Here is a 22,287-nt window from a genome sequence, read left to right as displayed (position 1 = left end):
TCTACTTTTCCAGCAACCACTGTGTAATATTGATTTGTGTCAGAATATATCTCTTGCTGGAGATCCAACAGTCCAGGTAAAGTGACATCTTGTGGGTAAATAAAGGTGTAGGCAATGGCGTTGAAGACAAACCTGTAAAGGTGCATCTCAATTAATTAACATGCGAAAAATTTATTTCTGTCCTCATCAGCAATGACAAAAGTACTATGGTATTCAGTAATTAAGTTTAAGGTTTAAGATGGTGCCTACCAGTGTGGCCACCTTCGGTACATGCTCCCTGATACCTTTGAGGTTTTCAGTTATTTTGGGATGCAAGTACACAAGAAATTACTTGCTCACAACCAGATAGTCTGCTCCGGGCTTTTTTTTGACAATTTGCAACAGTTCACAAAATCTTTTTCTGGAGTGACTCATCAGCGCTCGGTACGGAGCGTCAGTTCGAAGATGTCGGAGAGGCTCGTGAGCCAGTACACAAGTTCAACTGCGCAAGAGGGGACACCGATTAGCGCTTACGTTAACTCATCTCCGGAATCTACGGTCTCTAGCCAACAAAATTAATGAAGTTGAGCTTCTGCTCTAGACCTGAAAAGACTTTGGACATTCTGATGCCCTGCGCTTCACGGAGACTTGGCTTTGTGGACGTGTCCCTGACGCCGCCGTTACGCTTACCCGCTTTCATCTTTATTGGGTGGATCGCATCACGGACCTACCACAGAAGTCGGAAGATGGTGTAATATGCTTTTATATCAATGAGAAATGGTGCACGGACGTTACTCAGCTCAGCACACACCGCAGCTCGCTTTTGGAGTCATTGTTCTTGAACTGAAAACTGTTTTACTCACCGAATGAATTCGGCTCTTTCATTCTCATAGGTATTTACATTCCATCCCAAGCTCGCATGAACGCAGTACTGCAAACGCTCGCTGAGCAGGTAAATAAGAAAAAGCACCCAGATTCCACCCTCGTTATCTAAAGAGATTTTAACATAGCTTAACTTAATCACAAAAATCGTGAAGATCACTAATCAGCACCCAACTGTGAAATCTGTCATCATACACATAGGGGCCCCCGATGTTCTCAAGCAGCAATCAGAGGTACTGAAGCGAGATTTCAATTATCTCACATCAAAAGTACAATGTTTGGAGGCTGAGGTTTTTAGGAGTGGACCCCTCCCACTTGTTTGATTTGGAGGTGAACATTTCTCAAGCCTCCATTAATTAAACAAGTGGTTAAGCAAAGTATATACTGCACTATCCGGGAGTTTCATTGACTTCTTTTTCTTTCATCTTTTCCCGTTAGGGGTCACCACAGTGTGTCATCTTTTTCCATCTAAGCCTATCTCCTGCATCTTCCTCTCGAACACCCATTCCCCTCATGTCTTCACTCTCAATATCCATCAACCTTCTCTTGGGTCTTCCTCTCCCACTTCTGCATGGCAGCTCCATCTTCAGCACCCTTACACACCAATGCACTCACGCTCTTGCCTCCGGACATGTCCAAACCATCGAAGTCTGCTCTCTCTAGCCTTGTCTCCAAAACATCCAATTTTGGCTGTCCCTCAAATGAGTTTTTCTATTCCTATTCAACCTGCTCACTCCTCACGAGAACCTCAACTTCTTCATTTCTTTCACCTCCAGCTCTGCTTCCTGTTGTCTCTTCAGTGACAGTCTCTAATCTGTACATCATGGCTGGCCTCAACACTATTTTATAAATGTTGGCCCTCATCCTAGCAGAAACTCTTCTGTCACATAACACACCAGACATCTTCCCCAGCTGTTCCACTCTGCTTGGACCCATTTCTTCACTTCCTTACAACATTCACCTATGCTCTGGATTGTTGACCCCGACTATTTGAAGTCATCCACCCTCGCTATCTTTTCTCCCTGGAGGTTCCCTCTTCCCCCTCCACCCTCTCTCTCTGAACGCCACTTTATGTTCCTCTGGTCGACAACGCCCGCATTGCATCCTATGACCTACAGATTGCCCCGCACAGCACATCTCCGTAGCACGCCATCAACACGTCAAAACAGTTTTTGCGCAAGGAAAGACGTTTAGCTTATCCCTTGTGATTGGCCAATTTTAGTCACATGCTGTGATGACATATCTTTGCTCTTGGCTCCACATACCCCTATGCCGCCGCCTTCTCTAATGATTTTGCAACATTATTAAACGTAGCATCTCGTCATGTACGTCGATTTGTTCAAGCAGACACGTTTCCCCAGTCGCCTTTGTTGTTGCTTTGTTGATAGTTAAAAGGAAACTAAAGTAAAAACGGCCACCAAAACTTACCAAAAAATGCAGAGCAAACTCCACCCTATAGCGTCCTTTCCAATATCTCCTGTAGCCATACCTCTGACCGGGAGAACTATAGGACATTTTCAAAACCATGCTTTGGTTGTGCTGGAGTATAAAGGCAAATTATGCACAGGAGAGCTCCATTGATGACAGCGCTGTTGCCGCACGCACAAATTAAGAGTCCTTTTGGCCACATCATGTGTGATACGTTGTAATATGACATTTGTTGTGAGCCTTGGAAGTGACTATGCAATTACAAAAAAAAAATGTTTGACGAAATATTGTGTTGAGATGAAATAATGTTTCTAAAATAGGCTTGAAAAATTGATGGATGGATACTTAATACAGGTACATCCAAGAAAATTCAATTATGTTAGAAAACTCAATATATTTCGTCCATCCATTTTCTACTGCGTATCTAAGTTCGGGTCCTGGGTGCCGTAGCTTTGGCAGGGACACCCAACCTCCCTCTCTGCAGCCACTTCATGTAGCTCTTCTGGGGGTGATCCCGAGGTGATGCCAGGCCAGCTGAGAGATATTGTCCCTCTAGCATCCCCAGAACACCTCACCGGTGAGGCGTCCGGGAGGCATCCGAATAAGATGCCCCAGCCACCTCATCTGGCTTCTCTCAATTTGGAGGATAAAGCAGCTCTACTCTGAGCTCCTCCCAGTGAACCGAGCCTCTCTCTCTGAAAGAGAGCCTGGACACTCTCCGGAGAAATCTAATTTTGGCCACCTGTGTCTGACTCACAGCTTGTAACCACAGGTTAGGGTAGGAACATAGATCGACTAGTAAATTGAGAGCTCTGTTTTAGCTCCTTCTTTACCACAAAGGACCGATACAAAGTCCGCATCACAGTAGACGATGCCCCGATCTGCATGTCAATCTTTCGTTCCATTCTTCCCTCACTCGTGAACAAGACCCCACGATACTTGAACTCCACTTGGTAGGATCTCATCCCCGACCTGGAGTGGGCATGCCACCCTTTTCCAACTCCTCACCATTGACTCAAATTCCGAGGTGCTAATTCGCATTTCAGCTGCTTCACACTCAGCTGTGAACTGCTCCAATGAGAGTTGGAGATCACGGCTTGATGAAGCCAACAGAACCACATCAGGCGGAAAAAGCAGAGATTTAATACTGAGGCTGCGCCTAGAAATTATGTCCATATAAGTTATGAACAGAATCGCTGACAAAGAGCAGCCTTGGTCCATATTGTCACACGCCTGAGGGCGTGACGCCTTTGAAATTTCTCAAACCAACCTTTGCTTGCCAAAACGCCTTATCCTCTTGGGGGTGAGTCCCTCCTTGTATCTTGAGGTTCATCACACGTTTCGCTTCCTCATTAAAAGTTAATTGAGCGGTTTTACGGATATTTACCACATAATTCTTTATGTAGCGCACCACTGATTGATTCATGCGATCATGGTGCTACAAAAAGCCTAACTTCTGCCGTCTTTGATCATATCCAAAAGTTTTACTTTATCGCCGATTGTAATCATCCTCATCATCATCGTGCCATATTTGTGCAATCCGCTTTCCACAAAGCCAACGCAGCTCCCATTTCAAACAATCCTCTCATTTTACATCTTCCTCTTCTGCTTGGGTGCATTAGGGGAAGCTTTCACATCAGCACAGCTCTTTGCCTGCATTATGAACTACAGAGGTTATGCACACACTAATGTAGAAAATGGCTGATAGGAAGGAGCAGGGTGAGGGAGAGAGAGATGTTGGGTGGGGCTTCGATGATGCGCAGCCAGTCAGCTCCAAAAAGCTGATCTGGCTTTTTTTTTTGTATGTTTCTTTTTGCTTAATTGGTCATGTCACGCCGGAGATGTCGCCTTGTATCAATGCGCCTTCCCGTAATAGAGTCCATATGGTATGCCAATCTGGCTTTTTTCTAGGGGGGAGAATTAGTATATATCTAGTTGGAACTTCTCGACCTCACACACCAGCTCGGGCTCTTTCCCTCCCATAGAGGTGACATTCCACATCAGCTTCTATAGCCGGCGATTGGATCGCCAACGTCCCTGACTCTGTCCACCCCCCAGCTCGCACTGCAAACGACCACTACGGGCCCCCCAAAGGTCGTGGGGCTAGGGGGTACTCAAACTACTCTTTCAGGCTATGTCTGGGCGGGCCCCATGGGTGTAAGCACGGCCACCAGGTGCTCGCCTTCTAGCCCCACCTCCAGGTCTAGCTCCAGAAGTTTGCTGTTTGTAACTTTCAAATGTTGTATGTCGGAATCATCATAAACTGTTAATCCCCTGTAAAATTACCCTGAAAAAATGTTGCCCATTTGTGTGTGTTTATGTGGGCTGTAGTGTCAGGCTGTCCAAGATGTGGAGAAAGCTTCATCTCTTTTTGAGAGGACAGGAAAAATCCCTGCCAGTGTGATGGAGGCCAGGTACGTTTTAGTTCTTGTTTCCTAAGATTGTCACTAGTTTTTTTTAATGAGCAATATCCATATTATATTCCAGTTCTCCTTTGCAAATTAAATAATTCTACAGCTACAGTGAAGAAAATAAGTATTTGAACGCCCTGCTATAATGAAAGTTCTCCCACTTAGAAATCTTGGAGGGATCTGAAATTGTCATTGTAGTTGCATGTCCACTGTGAGAGAGATAATCTAAAAAGAAAAATATAGAAATCACAATGTATGATATATTTTTTTTAATGATTTATTTGTGTGATACAGCTGCAAATAAGTATTTGAACACCTGTCTTTCAGCTAGAATTCTGACCCTCAAAGACCTGTTAGTCTTTAAAAGTCCACATCCACTCCATGGATTAAACTGATTTAGATGGACCTGTATGAGGTTATTAGCTGTATAAAGACAACTGTCCACCCATACAATCAGTAAGACTCAAACTTGCAACATGGCCAAGACCAAAGAGCTGTCCAAAGACACCAGAGACAAAATTGTACAACTCCACACGGCTGGAAAACGCTAGATATTGCCAAGCAGCTTGGTGAAAAAAGGTTCACTTTTGGAGCAATCATTAGAAAATGGAAGAAGCTAAACATGGCGGTCAATCTCAATCGGAGTGGAGCCCCATGCAAGATATCACCTCTTGGCAGATTCACATTTGACGAGCGCGTTCGCACCCGTGCGCCATCGCACTCGCAAATCTGCAAAATCACTTGCGTAAAATTTGTTACGATTAGAAAAAATATTGAAAGATCTTGCTCATTTTTTTGTAGTCTTGACATTCATTTACGTGTTTCATAAATGTTGTGAACAAAACAAGCCGATACAATCAGTATTCACCTGGAAATAGGAAATGCAAATTAACCCTACTGAGCACGTTCCGAAGTGATGCCAAAGAACATATTCTGAGCTGTTTCACATACTGCGAGCATATTTACGTCAAACGACATCAACATCATGAGCCATGTCAAAGGAAATTCAGTTACACTAGGGGTGCTCAGTGCGTCAATCGCCAGGCAGTTTTGGTTGATCGTGAGACGGTGTGCCCCAAAGAAAAAAAAAAAAGACACTCTTATCCACCTCGTCGCTTGGTTCAGGTGTTGCCAATACGTCGAGTGCACACAGATAAAGGCGTGTTCTAGCAAACCGGCCTCCTATTTACACCAGTCGAGGCGATGCGCGCGTGCACCCGCATCTCAAGCAGCCGGTCATCCCTGAGTTACATTGAAAACATTTCTGGGATATAACACAGGTATTGTTTCAGTATATAACTACAATAAGTATGAGATTGTGATTTACTTTGACTTGTTCTAAGTTCTAATGTTAGACTAGTCTGTCCATATATCTAAATGCGAACGGTAATTTTCCCCCATGGTACGCGTTATCTTGAAGTTGAAAAGTTTTCCCCTCTCCATGCTTTAGGAAGATATAGATAATCTACTGGTATCTTTCATCAATGGATTGAGAATGGATACCGCTGTAAATTATGCAAGATTATAACAATACATCATTATGAAATAAAATTGATTATATGAATATTTAGTTTTGAAATTTAATGTTGATTGACCTCTTTAAAAATGTCTGTCTCAGTCTGTGCAGTGTCAGTAAATTGATTATGGTATTAGATAATAAAAACTCCGTAAATTATTTTAAGGTCTTGCGATTCCATCCCTAATCACACCCGCAACTTTATATCTGCGGGCATGTCTGGTGGACCACACCTGTACATTTTTCAAACGTTAGTGACTGTCGTGGGGTCTCAATGATCCTTAGAAAGGTGAGGAATTAGCCCAGGACTACACGATAGGACTTGGTCAATGACTTGAAAAGAGCTGAGACCACCATTTCCAAGGTGACTGTTGGTAATACAGTAAGATCTCATGGTTTGAAATCATGCATGGCATAGAAGGTTCCCCTACTTAAACCAGCACATATCAAGGCCCGTCTCAAGTTTGTCAATGACCATTTGGATGATACAGAGGAGTCATGGGAGAACGTTTTGTGGTCAGATGAGACCAAAATGGATATAATGGAATATAGCAGGGTGTTGAAATCCCCATTTTCTTCAGTGTATAAAACTAATTAGAATATTGTCCTTGCAGTATTTTCCGTCGGACTTATTTCCTCACTCGGTTCCTTCCAGCTCTGCTGACACCAAGATTGGTGAGTCTCGTCTTATTTTTGTGCCCCAATTTTTATGTTACACCTCACTTTGTTGCAATGATACTTCCTTTGTAAGCCACCAGGCATTTAGATGGGGCTAAATTAGTAAAAATGGGTTGGAAAGAGGCAAACTCACCCTAGATGCTCAGGAGTATTTTGCAGTGGCCCCATTGCATAAGGAAACAAAAACACAGGTCTCTCTCTCTCTCTCACTCTCTCTCTCTCTCTCTCTCTCTCTCCTCTCTCTCTCTCTCTCTCTCTCTCTCTCTCTCTCTATCTCTCTATCTCTCCCTGTCTCTCTCTCTCTATCACGCACTCACTCTCACACCTGTAAAGCAAGTCCGTACATTTATTTTTGAAGAGAAAATTGTAGTTATATATACAATGATGTTATAATTTATTGCCCCTTCATCAAATTTTTATATTTTTGGATAGCCTCCTCACTTTAATGTTGTTCATCAAAGAAATGTAAATATCAGACATCTGTAACCTAAATTAACTTAAAATACAGTCTTTAAATAATTTCATTACTTGTTACCTCTCCCTGTCTGAAAATGTAATTAATCTGCATGTTAAATCATTAATTAATTGTTGCTAATCCCAGTTTATTTTCACTGGTCATATCCAAGACTGATTAACTTCCTAGACTTTTTTTTTTTTTTTAAATCAAGAAATCACTTAAACACAATCTGTCCCAACAAAATCAAGGGGGACACAAATCTTAAAAAGATGCAACAAAATGACACAATCCAAAGAAATTCCAGAAAAGTCGAGAAATAAAGTACCGTATTTTTCGCACTATATTTTTTTTTTTGATAGTTTGGCCGGGGGTACGACTTATTCTCCAGAGTGACTCATATGTGAAATTATTAACACATTATTACATCCATCCATCCATTTTTCGAGTCGCTTATCGGTTATTTTCACACTGACGACCGTAAGAGGGCGCTCTAGGCCTGTGTGCCTGTAACTTATAACAACTAAGATGGACTAAACAAAAATGCCATTGAAGAGAAAATCAAATTCTGCAGATTTTAAATAGCATTGTTAAGATTTTGCTAACCAATGATGACGGACGTACTTCTTACCATGAATGCGACTTGTCATACGTCGTTCGATTAAGCTTCATGCAGGCATTGAGACTTTCGTCCATTTATCGTGAACCAAATTCGATAATGTCCACGACCCATCGGAACGAAAGTAGGAGCCAAATGCAGGACTCGGGAGATGCAAGGTAGTTCGGGGAAAAACGTTTATCATTCAATGGTTGGGGATCGGGCAGGCAGTCAGGTGAAGCAGCGGTAGTTGGGACGGCGGGCATAGAGAGCAGGTCAGCAGGCAGGCAGGAGTTGGTACACGGGAGAATGATCAAAGCAGGGAGGAGTATCAAGGGAGTCAGGCTTACGGGGTCAGTCGGAGAACAGGCGGAGGTCGGTACACACGGGTTGACGATCAGGGATACGAGAGTGCTGGAACGGGACATGAACCTCAACGATCTGGCAGAGGACCAGTCGTCATCGGGGTCTTATATATACAGGGTATAATCAGCCCACATGAGGCGCAGGTGTGTGCCTCCCAATTAGCGCGACTGCGCGGGCACCCGCACAGCCCGGGGTTGGAGCGGCAGGATCATGACAGTACCCCCCTCTAAGAAAGAAACAGAGACAATAATTAACACATCCAGGGGCGGGCGAAAGGGCGTCCGGAGGAGGGCATGCGCCCCCCAACCCCAGTCTGGTGGCCATCCAGGCCACCAAATGCGAGGCGTCCGGTTGGACAGGTCAGGAGGACGACCCGGACGCCAAGCACCAGGATACCCACGGGGCGATTTGGGTGGACGACCTCGGTGAGGAACCAAACGGCGAAGCAGGAACCAGACCAAGGCAGGCAACTGCTCCGCACGAGGACCTCCCATGCTGTGGTTGTGAGACCAGGGATTGGTCGCCGCCGAGGCTTGGCCAGGATGCAGCTGTGGACTGGTCACCAACGAGGCCAGGTCATGAAGCGGCTGGGAGCCATCAGGAGCGAAGAGGATGATGGAGAGAAAAACCAGAGCCATGACCGCCACCATCACCATCACAACCATCCAGAAGTCTCTCCAGCTCCGGGGTGGCTCAACAGAACTCCCCAGCTCCTGTCGCTGTCGAGACGGGGGCATGGGACGGCCGCGGACCGGTTGCCACCGGTCCTCCTGGACGGGAATGTGAGAAGGCGGCGACAGCGGCATCGCCACCGGTCCTCCTGGACAGGAACGTGAGAAGGAGGCAGCATCGCCACCTCATCCTGGACAGCAATGTAAGAAGGCGACGGCAGCGGCATCGCCACCTCTTCATGCACAGGAACGTAAGAAGGCGGCGGCATCACCACCTCCTCCTGGACGGCAACGTGAGAAGGCGGCGGCAGCGCAACCATCGGCACCTCCTCCTGGACGGCAATGTGAGAAGGCGGCGGCGCAACCATCGCCACCTCCTGCAGGACAGCAACCTGAGAAGGCCGGCACAACCATCGCCACCTCCTCCTGGACGGGAACGTGAGAAGGCGGCGGCGCAACCATCGCCACCTACTCCTGGACGGGAACGTGAGAAAGCGGTATCACTGTCCTCGCGACCTCCTCCTGGACGGGAACGTGAGAAGGCGGCGTCGGCGTCCTCGCCACCTCCTCCTGAATGGGAATGTATGGGCGTGCCAGTCTCCATTGGAGCAGGAACGGGGGGGCGACCGCAGACCGGTCGCCGAAGAAGCAGGAGCGTGGAGAGTCAAAACATTTCCATAATTACATAGTTGTTCCGGCACCATCGGCGTTCGACCCGAAGCCTGTGGACTACGGCAATCTCACTAGGACAAACTGTCACTGCATCATTGCGAGAACACAGCTTCTGGCTGAATCCGCCATGCAACTTTCAGGGAAGTCATTGGATGGCTTGACGAAGTATGGGCTTCCGTAACAACCAAAACCATCCTGTCGGGATTCAGAAAGGCTGGATTAGGCTAGTTGTAACTGCAACCGACGATGAATCTGATGTCAGCAACGTAGAAGAGGAAGCGGCGGGTCTTGTACCTCTATAGTTGGCGGACTTATTTAGAAGTGACACCGAAGAGGAAGATTTCATTGGATTTGAGTTACCGGATATTTGGAGTGACACTGATGGTTTTTGTAAACTTCTTAGTATGTAATTTATGCTATAGTTATCGGAATAACTCTTAATATGTTAAATTAACACAACAGGCACGTTTTCAGTTTTATATATATATATATATATATATATATATATATATATATATATATCAGAAGCATACCGTTCAGCCTGTTGTTGCCTTTATTCTATTCTTATTTTAAATTGTTTGTCATTTAAATTTTAAATGATATGTCTATTCTTGGTGTTGGATTTTATCAAATAACTTTCCCCCCAAAATGCGATTTATACTCCAGTGCGTCTTATGTTTTTTTTCTTCATTTCTATGGATTTTATGGCTAGTGCGACTTGTACTCTGGAGCGGCGTGTAGTCATAAAATACAGTAATTGACCTCTATCAATCTGGAAACTGTTACAAAGCTATTTCTAAAGCCTAAAATTCCAGAAAACTATAGAAAGCCACATTATCGTCACATGGAGATGGAACAGTGGTGAACTTTCCAAGGAGTGGCTGGCCTATAAAGATTACTCTACAAGGACAGCAGTGACTCGTCTTCTAAGGAACTGCAGTCATCTCTTTTCAGAGTCAGTGTTCATGACACAACAAGAAGGGAGAGACTGGTCAAAAATGCCATCCATGGAAGAGTTCCACAGCAAGAACTATGGCATACCAAAAATAATGTCTTTCTTTTGCCCAAAGCATCTGGATGATTCTGAAGACATTTGGGATAGTATTATATGGACTAAGAAGATGAGAATTGAGCTTTTTGGAAGGTGTGTATGTCTCGTTACCTTTACCGTAAATGTAACACAGCATTCCACAAAAACACCATCTAAACTTGCCGGTGGTAGTGTGAAGGTCTTGGGCTGCTTTTCTCCTTCAGGACCATTTTCGGTGATTGATGAAACAATGAATTCTGCTCTTTTGAAGAATATCCTCAAGGCAAATGTTCAGCCTCTGTTCTGCAGCAGGATAAGCATCCAAAACACACAAGCTATTCAACTTCTGAATTGCTTAGAAAAAACAAACAAAAATGAAGCATTTGGAGTCGCCTTGTCAAAGTCCAGTCTTAAATCTGATTGAAATGCAGTAGGATGACATTAAAAATGGCATTAATCTTCAAATTTCAACATCTCCGCAAGGAAGAGGGACAAAATATCTCCACAGAAAGATGAAAGACTCATTGCTTGTTATAGAAAACGCTTGGTTTCAGTTGAGTCAGTTGTTAGATACAGGGTTATTTTTTCACACAGGGCCGGGTAACTTTGAATATTTTATTTTCCTTAATTCAATGAGCATTTTAAGCTAATTTATGTTATAGTTGTCTATTTACATTTGTTTGATGATCGTAAACATCAAAGTGTAAAAACTGCAAAAATATAAGAATTTCAGAAGGGGGCCAATACTTCAAGGCGTTGTATGCTTTTAAGAAAATTGTGATTTTTGCCATCAAAAGTCCTTTCTCAGTGTTGTGTATATTGATGTAGTCAATGGAATATGGTTTTGATATTTGAGGTGTCAAAAAAAAGCAAAAAATGTTTTCATCTGAGTCAAAGTCCTGTCTGAAATGCCACTTGTGCCAAAAATATAATGATCTGTTTTCTACTTGGAGACAGGGTTTTTCAACTTTTGATTACAAAAAAAACAAAAAAAAGGTTCAGCAAATTCTTTTTATCTGATTAAAGAAGAGAGTTTAATCTTACTCCATGTTTATATAGCCATCTTCTTCTTCTTTTCCTTTCGGCTTGTCCCGTTAGGGGTCGCCACAAGCGTGTCATCTTTTTCCATCGTAGCCTATCTCCTGCATCTTCCCCTCTAACTCCAACTGCCATCATTTCTTCCCTCACAACATCCATCAACCTTCTCTTTGGTCTTCCTCTCGCTCTTTTACCTGGCAGCTCCATCCTCAGTACCCTTCCACCAATATACTCACTCTCCCGCCTCTGAACATGTCCAAACCATCGAAGTCTGCTCTCTTTAACCTTGTCCCCAAAACATCCAACTTTAGCTGTCCCTCTAATGAGCTCATTTCTAATCCTATTTAACCTGCTCACTCCGAGCGAGAACCTCAACATATTAATTTCTGTGACCTCAAGTTCTGCTTCCTGTTGTTTCTTCAGTGCCACCGTCTATAATCGGTACATCATGGCCGGCCTCACCACTGTTTTATAAACATTGCCCTTCATCCTAGCAGAGACTCTTCTGTCACATAACACACCAGACACCTTCCGCCAGCTGTTCCAACCTGCTTGGACCTGTTTCTTCACTTCCTTACGACACTCACCATTGCTCTGGATTGTTGACCCTAAATATTTGAAGTCGTCCACCTGTGCCATCTCTTCTCCCTGTAGCCTCACTCTTCCCCCTCCACCCCTCTCATTCATGCACATATATTCTGTTTTACTTCGGCGAATCTTCATTCCTCTCCTTTCCAGTGTGTGTCTCCATCTTTCTAATTGTTTCTCCGCCTGCTCCCTGCTTTCACTGCATATCACAATATCATCTGCGAAGATCATGGTCCAAGGGGATTCCAGTCTAACCTTGTCTGTCACCCTATCCATTACCACTGCAAACAGGAAGGGGCTCAGAGCTGATCCCTGATGCAGTCCCACTTCCACCTTAAATTCTTCTGACTCACCAACGGCACACCTCACCATTGTTCTGCTGCCATCATACATGTCCTCTAATATTCCCACATATTTCTCTGCCACACCAGACTTACGCATGCAGTACCAAACTTGCTCTCTTGGTACTCTGTCATAGGCTTTCTCTAGATCCACAAAGATACAATGTAGCTCCTTCTGACCTTCTCTGTACTTTTCCACGAGTATCGTCAAAGGAAATAATGCATCTGTGGTACTCTTTCTAGGCATGAAACCATACTGATGGTCGCAGATACTTCTGTCCTAAGTCTAGCCTCCATTACTCTTTCCCATAACTTCATTGTGTGGCTCATCATCTTTATTCCTCTGTAGATTCCACAGTTCCGAACATCGCCTTTGTTCTTAAAAATGGGGACTTGCACACTTTGCCTCCATTCTTCTGGCATCTTCTATCCTGCGAGTATTCTATTGAATAAGTTGGTCAAAAACTCCACAGCCACCTCTCCAAATTGCTTCCATACCTCCACTGGTATGTTATCAGGACCAACTTTCTTTCCATTTTTCATTCTTTTCAGTGCCTTTCTAACTTACCCCTTACTAATCATTGCCACTTCCTGGTCATTCATGCATGCCTCTTCTACTCTTCCTTCCCTCTCATTTTCTTCATTCATCAACTTCTTGAAGTATTCTCCATCTATTTAGCACACTACTGGCACCAGTCAACACATTTCACATTCACCATCCTATACTGTCGAGCTACACTCTCCCCTACCACTACTTTACAGTCAGTAACCTCCTTCAGATTACATCATCTGCACAAAATATAATCCACCTGCGTGCTTCTACCTCCGCTCTTGTAGGTCACTATATGTTTCTGCCTCTTCTGGAAATAAGTGTTCACTACAGCCATTTCCATCCTTTTTGCAAAGTCCACCACCTTCTGTCCCTCAAAGTTCCTTTCTTGGATGCCGTACTTACCCATCACTTCTTCATCGGCCCTGTTTCCTTTACCAATATGTCCATTACAATCTGCACCAGTCACAACTCTCTTTCTCTGTCTGGGATGCTCAGAACTACTTCATCTAGTTCCTTCCAGAATTTGTCTTTCCACTCTAGGTCACATCCTACCTGTGGGGCATAGCCGCTTACTACATTATACCTAACACCCTCAAACTCAAATTTTAGTCTCATCACTCGATCTGATAGTCTTTTCACCTCCAAGACATTCTTGGCCAGCTCTTTCTTTAAAATAACCCCTACTCCCTTTCTCTTACCATCTACTCCCTGGTAGAATAATTCAAACCCTGCTCCTAAACCTCTAGCCTTTCCACCTGCTCTCTTGGATGCACAATATATCAACCTTTCTCCTAATCATCATGTCAACCAACTCCTGATCTTTTCCTGTCATTGTACCAACATTCAAAGTCCCTGCTGGCGTTATTAATCCAGGCCACGACTGATCCAGTATGGGATCCTTTCGATGAACGCTCATATTTGTTTGGCACAGTTTTTAAGCCGGATGCCCTTCCTGACGCAACGCAAGGGCTGCATTCATATTTACATAGCCATATAAGACAATATTGTGTAGGCCTTGAAAGGTCAGTAAAAATCCTCTAAAATGACTCGTAATATTAAGTTGGTTGCTCCGAAAACGACACTGAAAAAAATTACACAGTTCAAAAAATTATTGCATACTCATTAAACTCAGCCTGTTGAGCATTACTCCATTATCAATTTTACTCAATTGTATACAAAGCAAAAGCAAAGCAAATTTTTATAGCAAATTTCATACACAAGCAAACTCAATGTGCTTGACATGATTAAAAGCATTTGATGACAGAGAGACAAAACATTTAAAATGGGATAAAAACAATAAAAAAAGACAGTTAAAACCACAAAGTGCAAGTAACATGACTTAAACAGTAGAGAAAAAAAAGTCTTCAATGAAACAAAAGAAATTGAGTGAATGTGCTGTGTAAACGTATGATACGTGCGCGCGCGCGTGTGTGTGTGTGTGTGTGTGTGTGTGTGGTGTGTGTGTGTGTGTGTGTGGTGTGTGTGTGTGTGTGGATTTGTATGTATGTATGTATATTAGTTCAGGAACATACTTCTGAACATATGTCAATGAATGACATCATTTTGTCTTTAATTTTAGCTTCCCGTGAAAGCAGACACTCAGATGACCTTCATCGAGGCCTTGAAAAGGTTAGTATCTGGCTTCTGTCATTCTTTTATGATCAATGGGAGCACATGTATCCAGGGGCACTGTGTAAATGGAATGTGTTCTTTTGTATTATATTACATAATTGTAAAAATTGATGACTAGGAAAATTATTGCCAGACGTCTTTGATTCAAATACAGTATTATACAATCACCCTGATATGGAATTTATTTTGTTTTATGAAATAAGAATACAGTATTTTATTATAGTCAGTGAAGTGCCATTGTGAATGCAAAGTAATCCTGTACTGTTGTGTTTTTGTTGGCACATTAAAAGCAAAGTCTTGCTTTTGTTTTGATTTAAAAACCCCATGCAAGTAATGCTATCATTTCTTCCCCCATTTTTGAGATTGTAGGATGAAAGCTGCAACTGGCAACTAGTGTGGACTAAATTAGTGACAATGGGGAAATGAAATGCCAATGTTTTAAGGTTTCTAGTCCATCAGTAATCTATCATAAAATAAATATAAAATGAATAAAAAACAAAAAATAAAGACATACTTTACGGTGATTTGATCATTGAAATTATCATGGTCCTGCTGGTCTAGCCCTGGCTGTGCGGGTCCCCGCACACCTGCACTGATGAGGAGGCACACACCTGCGCCTCATCGGCAGTGATTAACCCCTGTATTCATAGGACCCAGCAGACGATCTGTCTTTGCCAGATCATCACCACCCATGCCTCGTTACTGCACTTCCGCATTCCTGACGCCAACCTCCCGTGTACCAACCAACACCTGTTTCCTGACTAACCCCGTAAGCCTGTCGCTCCTGTTCTTGCTGCTTGTGCTGACTGACTCCCCGGTTACTGACTTTGGAACAAATAAAGACTTTCTCCTTACTGCCTTCCTGTCCACTGAGTCGTGCATTTGGGTCCGCCCTCGAGGCCTGTTTATGACAGAACGATCTGGCCAAAACATGGACCCAGCCAACTCCGAAGTCATCTGTCGCTCGTTACAATTCTCACGTTCTGCTCTCCCGGGAAAGCTCTTTCGATAGAGGCACTGGAATTGAATTGCGCGTTGCGCCATGGGTAATTGTCACCATATATACTTCTGGTTTCGTCTGCACATGTTTCTGTTCACCGGTCTTAGGCACGTTTTTACAGTGTAAAATCAAATTTTACCTTCTTTACCATGGGCTTCAGGAGTGGTGCAGCTCAATGCACATCTGATAGTCGCAAGAGTGTCAAAAGATATCCATGGATGTTAGCTGTGCGTTGGCTCAAGTGGCCTAAACATCCCAGAGACGTAGCTCGATGGAAGCGCCTTGTGAGAAGGGGTGGGAAAGATTCCACTGGGTATGTCGACATGTTCAATGTTGACAGGCGTACCCGCTTGTGCTCAAGACACTTTGATCCACAATCTATAAGAGATGACAACATTTTGTCTGCCATTTTGTGGGTTGCTATCGAAAAGCGGAAGTGTTGATGGTGACACTCGGTGCAAAAATCAAACACAGTGCCTCTAGCGAATTAGCTTTTTTGGAGAGCAGAACACGAGAATTCCAGAGCAGACGCCTGGCTGAGCAGGAAGCTGCCCTCCAGGTAACAAACCAGAGGCTCATCGAGATCTGTGCCTGGCTTGACCCGTGGCTAGCCTGTTAGGTCAGCGCCGCTGCTACCATGCCGACGGCGGCCACTCCGGCTTCTACCCCTGCCCAGCTCGCTCCGACTACCCCGTCAGCCGCGGAAATTCAGCGCACCGGAAAAACACCTCTCTCTCGACCCGAATGTTTCTCTGGTGACTCAGGGAACGTCAGACCCTTCCTCGCTCAGTGCGACCTCCACTTCGAGCTACAGGCCTCCGCCTTCCTGATGGACCTTGCACAGATCGCACGTGGGTCACAGCGGAGTGGAGTCGCAACTCTGAAACGTGTCACTCCTGGATGGCCTTCGTCCACACCATGATGCAGGTGTTCCAGTACGCCGCGCCGGAGCACGAAGCAGTGGCGATGCTGATGACATTACGCCATGGACAGCGCCGCGTGGCTGATTCCGCCATCGAGTTTCGCATCCGGGCAGCCGAGAGCCGATGGAACGAGGGACGCCCTTCTCGACGCCTTTTTCCAGGGGCTCTCCCCACAGATCCGCAGCCTTCTCATCACCGTGGACCTCCCTACCTCCCTGGATTCACTCATCGCCCTGGCGCTCAAAATCAACCAGGGACAAATGGACGCGCTTGTCGGAGGAGAGATGGGGGCGTCCGCCCCGCCGGCTTCCCTGCCACCGACGCCCACACCCGCGACGGAACCCATGCAGGTGGAAGGCCTTGACGGTCCGGCAGACGAGCGCCTGCGACGTCGGCGGGAGAGACGCTGCTTCTACTGTGAACGCTTGGGTCACTTAGTAGCCCACTGCCCGGTCAAACCGAACCGTCCCGGCCTCAAGATCACTCCTCCGGTGAGTGTAAGATATACCGCGGCGGAATCGAGTCGAGCACTGTTCCAGGTCACCCCAAGCACGGAGGGCCGTTCGTTTTCTGTCACAGCGTTTATCAACTGAGGCTCAGACGCTAATTTAATTAACCCACGTGTAGTCGAAGTGTTAGGCGCAGCAACTTTCCAGACGCAGCGGTTCCGCAATGCGTATGCGGTAAATGGCAAATTCCTCTGTCGGGTGACGCACTGCACGCAAACCTAAGGAATGACGTTTCTGGATGCTCACACGGAGAGAATAAGTCTTCACATGTTCAACTCGCGGAGCAGCAACATCATCCTGGGCAGCCCGTGGCTTAAGGAGCACAACCCACATGTTGATGACTGGACCACGGGTCAAATCAGGGCGTGGGGCGAAGAGTGCAGCAAGGGGTGTTTCGGGACGCAAATGAAGGGGAGTATTCAAGTCGCGCCCGTTGACATAGAAGAGCCAGGTCGCGTTCCAGAGTTACCTACGGTGCCATCCTGTTATCTGGACCTCAAGGAGGTCTTTTCGGAGGCTAAAGCTAAATCCCGCCTCACCGCCTGTAAGATTGCGCCATTGAGCTCCTGCCCGGCACCTCACCTCCTCGAGAGAGGCTCTTTTCTTTGACAGGTCTAGAACACCAGGCCATGAAGGAATACGTGGAGGAGTCGCTGGCGGCAGGACTCATCCGACCATCTTCCTCACCAGCTGGAGCAGGTTTCTTCTTCGTGAAGAAGATCAGAGATTTCCACGTGGCTCATCCTGAAGCCCCTGGGCTGTCCGGAACCGGCCGTTAAGGGGGGGTACTGTCATGGTCCTGCCAGTCCAGCCCTGGCTATGCGGGTCCCTGCACACCTGCGCCTCATCAGCAGTCATTAACCCCTGTATTTATAGGACCCAGCGGACGATCTGTCTGTGCCAGATCATCGCCACCCATGCCTCGTTCCTGGACTTCTGCATTCCTAACGCCAATCTCCCGTGTACCGACCAACACCTGTTTCCTGACTAACCTCGTAAGCCTGTCGCTCCTGTTCTTGCTGCTTGTGCTGACTGACTCCTCGGTTACTGACTTTTGAACGAATAAAGACTTTCTCCTAACTGCCTTCCTGTCCACTGAGTCGTGCATTTGGGTCCGCCCTCGAGTCCTGTTTATGACAGTAGTCTATCGGCCAATCATTAGCATTTTATGCTAGTTGGTCAATCGGTTTTACTGTCTGGATTTGAGCCGCAAAGTCATTTACTCCGCATGTCCATCGTGCCTCGTATATTTGAATTCAAAAGCAAGTTTTTTTGTTTTTTTTCTTAGCATTCTCGCGTCTTTTGATGTAGAATTGTAAATAATTGACAGCCAATAAAGTTATTAAAAACTTTAAATAATTGATGGCTGGATTGGGCAGATGAGATTGGTGAGAGACAACGCATAAGGTGCGGAGCAGACTACAAGACATACAGTGAAGAAAATAAGTATTTGAACACCATGCTATATTGCAAGTTCTCCCACTTCAAAATCAAAGAGGAGTCTGAAATTTTCATCGTAGGTGGATGTCCAGAGATCATCTAAAAAGAAAAATCCAGAAATCATGTATGATTTTTTTTTTTTTTTTTTTTTTTTTTAAATGATTTGTGATACAGCGGCAAATAAGTATTTGAACACCTGTCTATCAGCTAGAATTCTGACCCTCAAAGACCTGTTAGTCCGCCTTTAAAAGTCCACCTCAACTCCATGTATTATCCTGAATCAGATGTGTGAGGTCATTAGCTACATGAAGACACCTGCCCACCCCATACAATCAGTAAGACTCAAACTTGTAACATGGCCAAGACCAAAGAGCTATCCAAAGACACCGGAGACAAAATTGTACAACTCCACATGCCTGGGAAGGGCTACGGAGAAATTGCCAAGGAGCTTGGTGAAAAAAGGTCGACAGTTGGCGCAATCATTAGAAAATGGAAGAAGCTAAACATGACGGTCAATCTCAATCGGAGTGGAGCCCCATCCAAGATATCACCTCGTGGGGTCTTAATGATCCTTTGAAAGGTGGGGAATCAGCCCAGGACAACGCGCCAGGACTTGGTGAATGACCTGAAAAGAGCTGGGACCACCGTTTCCAAAGTGACTCTTGGTAATACATTAAGATATCATGGTTTGAAATCATGCATGACACGGAAGGTTCCCCTGCTTAAACCAGCACATGTCAAGGCCTGTCTTAAGTTTGCCCATTTGGATGATACAATGGGAGAAAGTTTTGTGGTCAGATGTGACCAAGATTAAACTTTTTGGTCATAATTCCACTAACTGTGTTTGGAGGAAGACGAATGATTATGATTGTTTTTATTCTTGTGTTTAGGGCAGACAAGATTCCTGCTCCGCAGTATTCATCATACATGGAAACTTGTCAGAGACTAAGACAGAAGGAAAGTGAGTCTCATCTTTAATTTGCACTACCGCGCACACGCACACATCCTCAAAACCACACGGTTATGTGGAAATATTTTGGTGTTACACTTTGACACTTTGAAACTTTCACACTGATTACAGGAAAAACTGTCTGTGAGAAATATGAAGGTCCTCTGCATGTCCTCAAACTTCAGTTGCAGGAGCAAAGACGGCTTCTTTCTGATGGAAATGATGGAGGTATGTTCACAGGCTCATCACTTATTTACCTGACAATTAACAGGTTTATCAATTATGATTTAACAATCGGACTTCCAGATATATTATTTGATTTGTTTTCCTAAAGTTGTGTAATAAAGTGCTATGTTACTTTCAACTAGCAGGCATCACTCAAATTTTCATGAAAAAGGAAAAATATTCATCTGAAGACACTCTACAAACTATAACTAAAACAATAATAAATGCAGAGGGTTGCGTCAGGAAGGGCATCCAACGTAAAAACTGTGCCAAACAAATATGAGCGTTCATCTAAAGAATCCCATACCAGATCGGTCGTGGCCCGGGTTAACAACGCCCAGCCGCGGCACCGCTAACCTTCAGGGCGTCAGTGGAAATTCAGCTACTGTGGGTCGATGACAAGAGGAGGAAGAAGAAGAAGAGGAATCCACAGAGCCTACAACTAAGTGTAGGGACTTTGAATGTTGGGACTATGACAGGAAAAGCTCAGGACTTGGTTTACATGATGATTAGCAGAAAGGTTTATATATTGTGCATCCAAGAGAGCAAGTAGAAAGGTAGTAAGTCTAGAAGTTTAGGAGCAGGCTTTAAATTATTCTACCACGTAGTAGATGTGAAGAGAAATGGAGTAGGGATTATTTTAAAGGAAGAGCTGGCTAAGAATGTCTTGGAGGTGAAAAAAGAGAGGTGAGGTCAAGTGAGGAGACTAAAATTTGAAATTAAGGATGTTATGTATAATGTGGTTAGTGGCTATGCCCCACAGGTAGGATGTGACCTCGAGTTGAAAGACAAATTCTGGAAGGAACTAGATGAAGTAGTTCTGAGCATCCCAGGCAGAGAGAAAGTTGTGATTGGTGCAGATTGTAATGGACATGTTGGTTAAGGAAATTGGCGATGAAGAAGTGATGAGTAAGTACGGCATCCAGGAAGGGAACTTTGAGGGACAGAAGGTGGTGGACTTTGCAAAAAGGATGGCGATGGCGGTAGTTAAAACTTATTTCCAGAAGAGGCAGGAACATAGCGTGACCTACAAGAGCGGAGGTAGAAGCACGCATGTGGATTATATTTTGTGCAGATGATGTCATGTAAAGGAGGTTACTGACTGTAAGGCAATGGGAGGGGAGAGTGTAGCTCGACAGGATAGGATGGTGGTGTGTAGGATGACTCTGGTGGTGAGTAGGAAGATTAAGAAGACAAAGGTAGAGGAGAGAACCAGGTGGTGGAAGCTGAGAAAGGAACAATGTTGTGTGGACTTTCGGAAAGAGGTGAGACAAGCTCTTGTCAAATTCCGCTTATCCGGAGGACTAATCGGGAGAAATGTCCTGACCGACTCTCCAGTTAAAGGGTTAATGTACCCCTTTACCCCAGCCAATTCTAACGCAGGAGGACGGGAGCTTCTTAAGTCGGTGTCGAGATGAATTCGCCTAGGCATACTAACTGCCTTTAGTTTTGCAGAGCCAATCCAGTTTGCCCCCACTTGTCAGCCTTGTCGAGTAACCTTTCCGAGTAACAACGTGACAAAGTGTTCGCTCTGCTTTTATAGCAGCTCCATCTCTTATGAATCGATTGCACTTTTCATTGACCTAGTAAATTTAACAATCCTTATTAGGATCGTACGGATTTGTTTCATCTTAAAACGGAGATTATCAATGAGTGACTGATTAAAATAGAATTTTTACGACTAAATGATGTTAATGTCGATGACGTTCGATCTTTAATGAGGTAGAACGATTAATAATGAGCTAACTCAATATAAGAATGACAAAGATAGATGAAGATGGAAATTCTAACAATTTAATAAAATGATAAAAATTGTTCAGATAACATTCATTATACAGTCATTCCCGCCAGACGCAGTGTATGGTTACGATGTTAAGGCAAAATTCAATGTTAATTGAACATAGATCAATAAAAGTAAAAATGGTTAAAATGATAAAAATTGTTCAGATAACATTCATTCGACAGTTATCCCCGCTAGACGCGGGGTATGGTTGCGATGTTAAGGCAAAATTCAATGTTAATTGAACATAAATCAGTAAAAATAAAAATGGTTAAAATGATAAAACTGATGGTAAGAAGGATAAGATAAATGATAAAAATAGCAAAAATCAATATAAATGAAGTGAGATTCAAAGCGTCTAAAAGCATCAGAAATTAGGGATAATAGACATTTTTGAGTGAGCCTGTTAGGGTTGATCAAGTCCTAAATAGCTCGAAGCCTAATTTAATAATAAGGGTTTTCGGGATTACGGATAAATTGTCAAACCAACTTGCCCTTCATAGGTAACCACGTAATATCGCTGGTAATACCCTGCCATTACCTTATTATAGTAGTTTTACTTGCGCCCAATCTCAAAAACAGTCGTAAATTTAAGCATTCCAAGTTGCCAAATACCTTCTCCCC

General features: G+C 44.3%; 1 protein-coding gene across 13 annotated transcripts in view; it reads left to right on the top strand.

The window, feature by feature from the left end:
- The window catches only part of LOC133501809 (Fanconi anemia group A protein), a 168,521-nt gene that overhangs the window by 75,435 nt on the left and 70,799 nt on the right, over positions 1 to 22,287 (top strand). For 11 of the 13 annotated variants that reach the window (XM_061821800.1, XM_061821801.1, XM_061821809.1 and 8 more), the window contains 6 exons: positions 14 to 76; positions 4,621 to 4,703; positions 6,831 to 6,891; positions 14,785 to 14,834; positions 19,600 to 19,670; positions 19,791 to 19,886. In XM_061821800.1, the coding sequence (XP_061677784.1) occupies positions 14 to 76; positions 4,621 to 4,703; positions 6,831 to 6,891; positions 14,785 to 14,834; positions 19,600 to 19,670; positions 19,791 to 19,886 (424 nt within the window). The remainder of the gene's footprint in view (positions 1 to 13; positions 77 to 4,620; positions 4,704 to 6,830; positions 6,892 to 14,784; positions 14,835 to 19,599; positions 19,671 to 19,790; positions 19,887 to 22,287) is intronic. The other 2 variants (XM_061821805.1, XM_061821804.1) reach the window with 1 other exon arrangement.

This window comes from Syngnathoides biaculeatus, chromosome 6 (assembly GCF_019802595.1).
Source record: "Syngnathoides biaculeatus isolate LvHL_M chromosome 6, ASM1980259v1, whole genome shotgun sequence".
Lineage (NCBI taxonomy): Eukaryota > Metazoa > Chordata > Actinopteri > Syngnathiformes > Syngnathidae > Syngnathoides > Syngnathoides biaculeatus.
The sequence above is the reverse complement of the archived record's forward strand: the minus strand, read 5'-3'. Positions and strand labels throughout refer to the sequence as shown.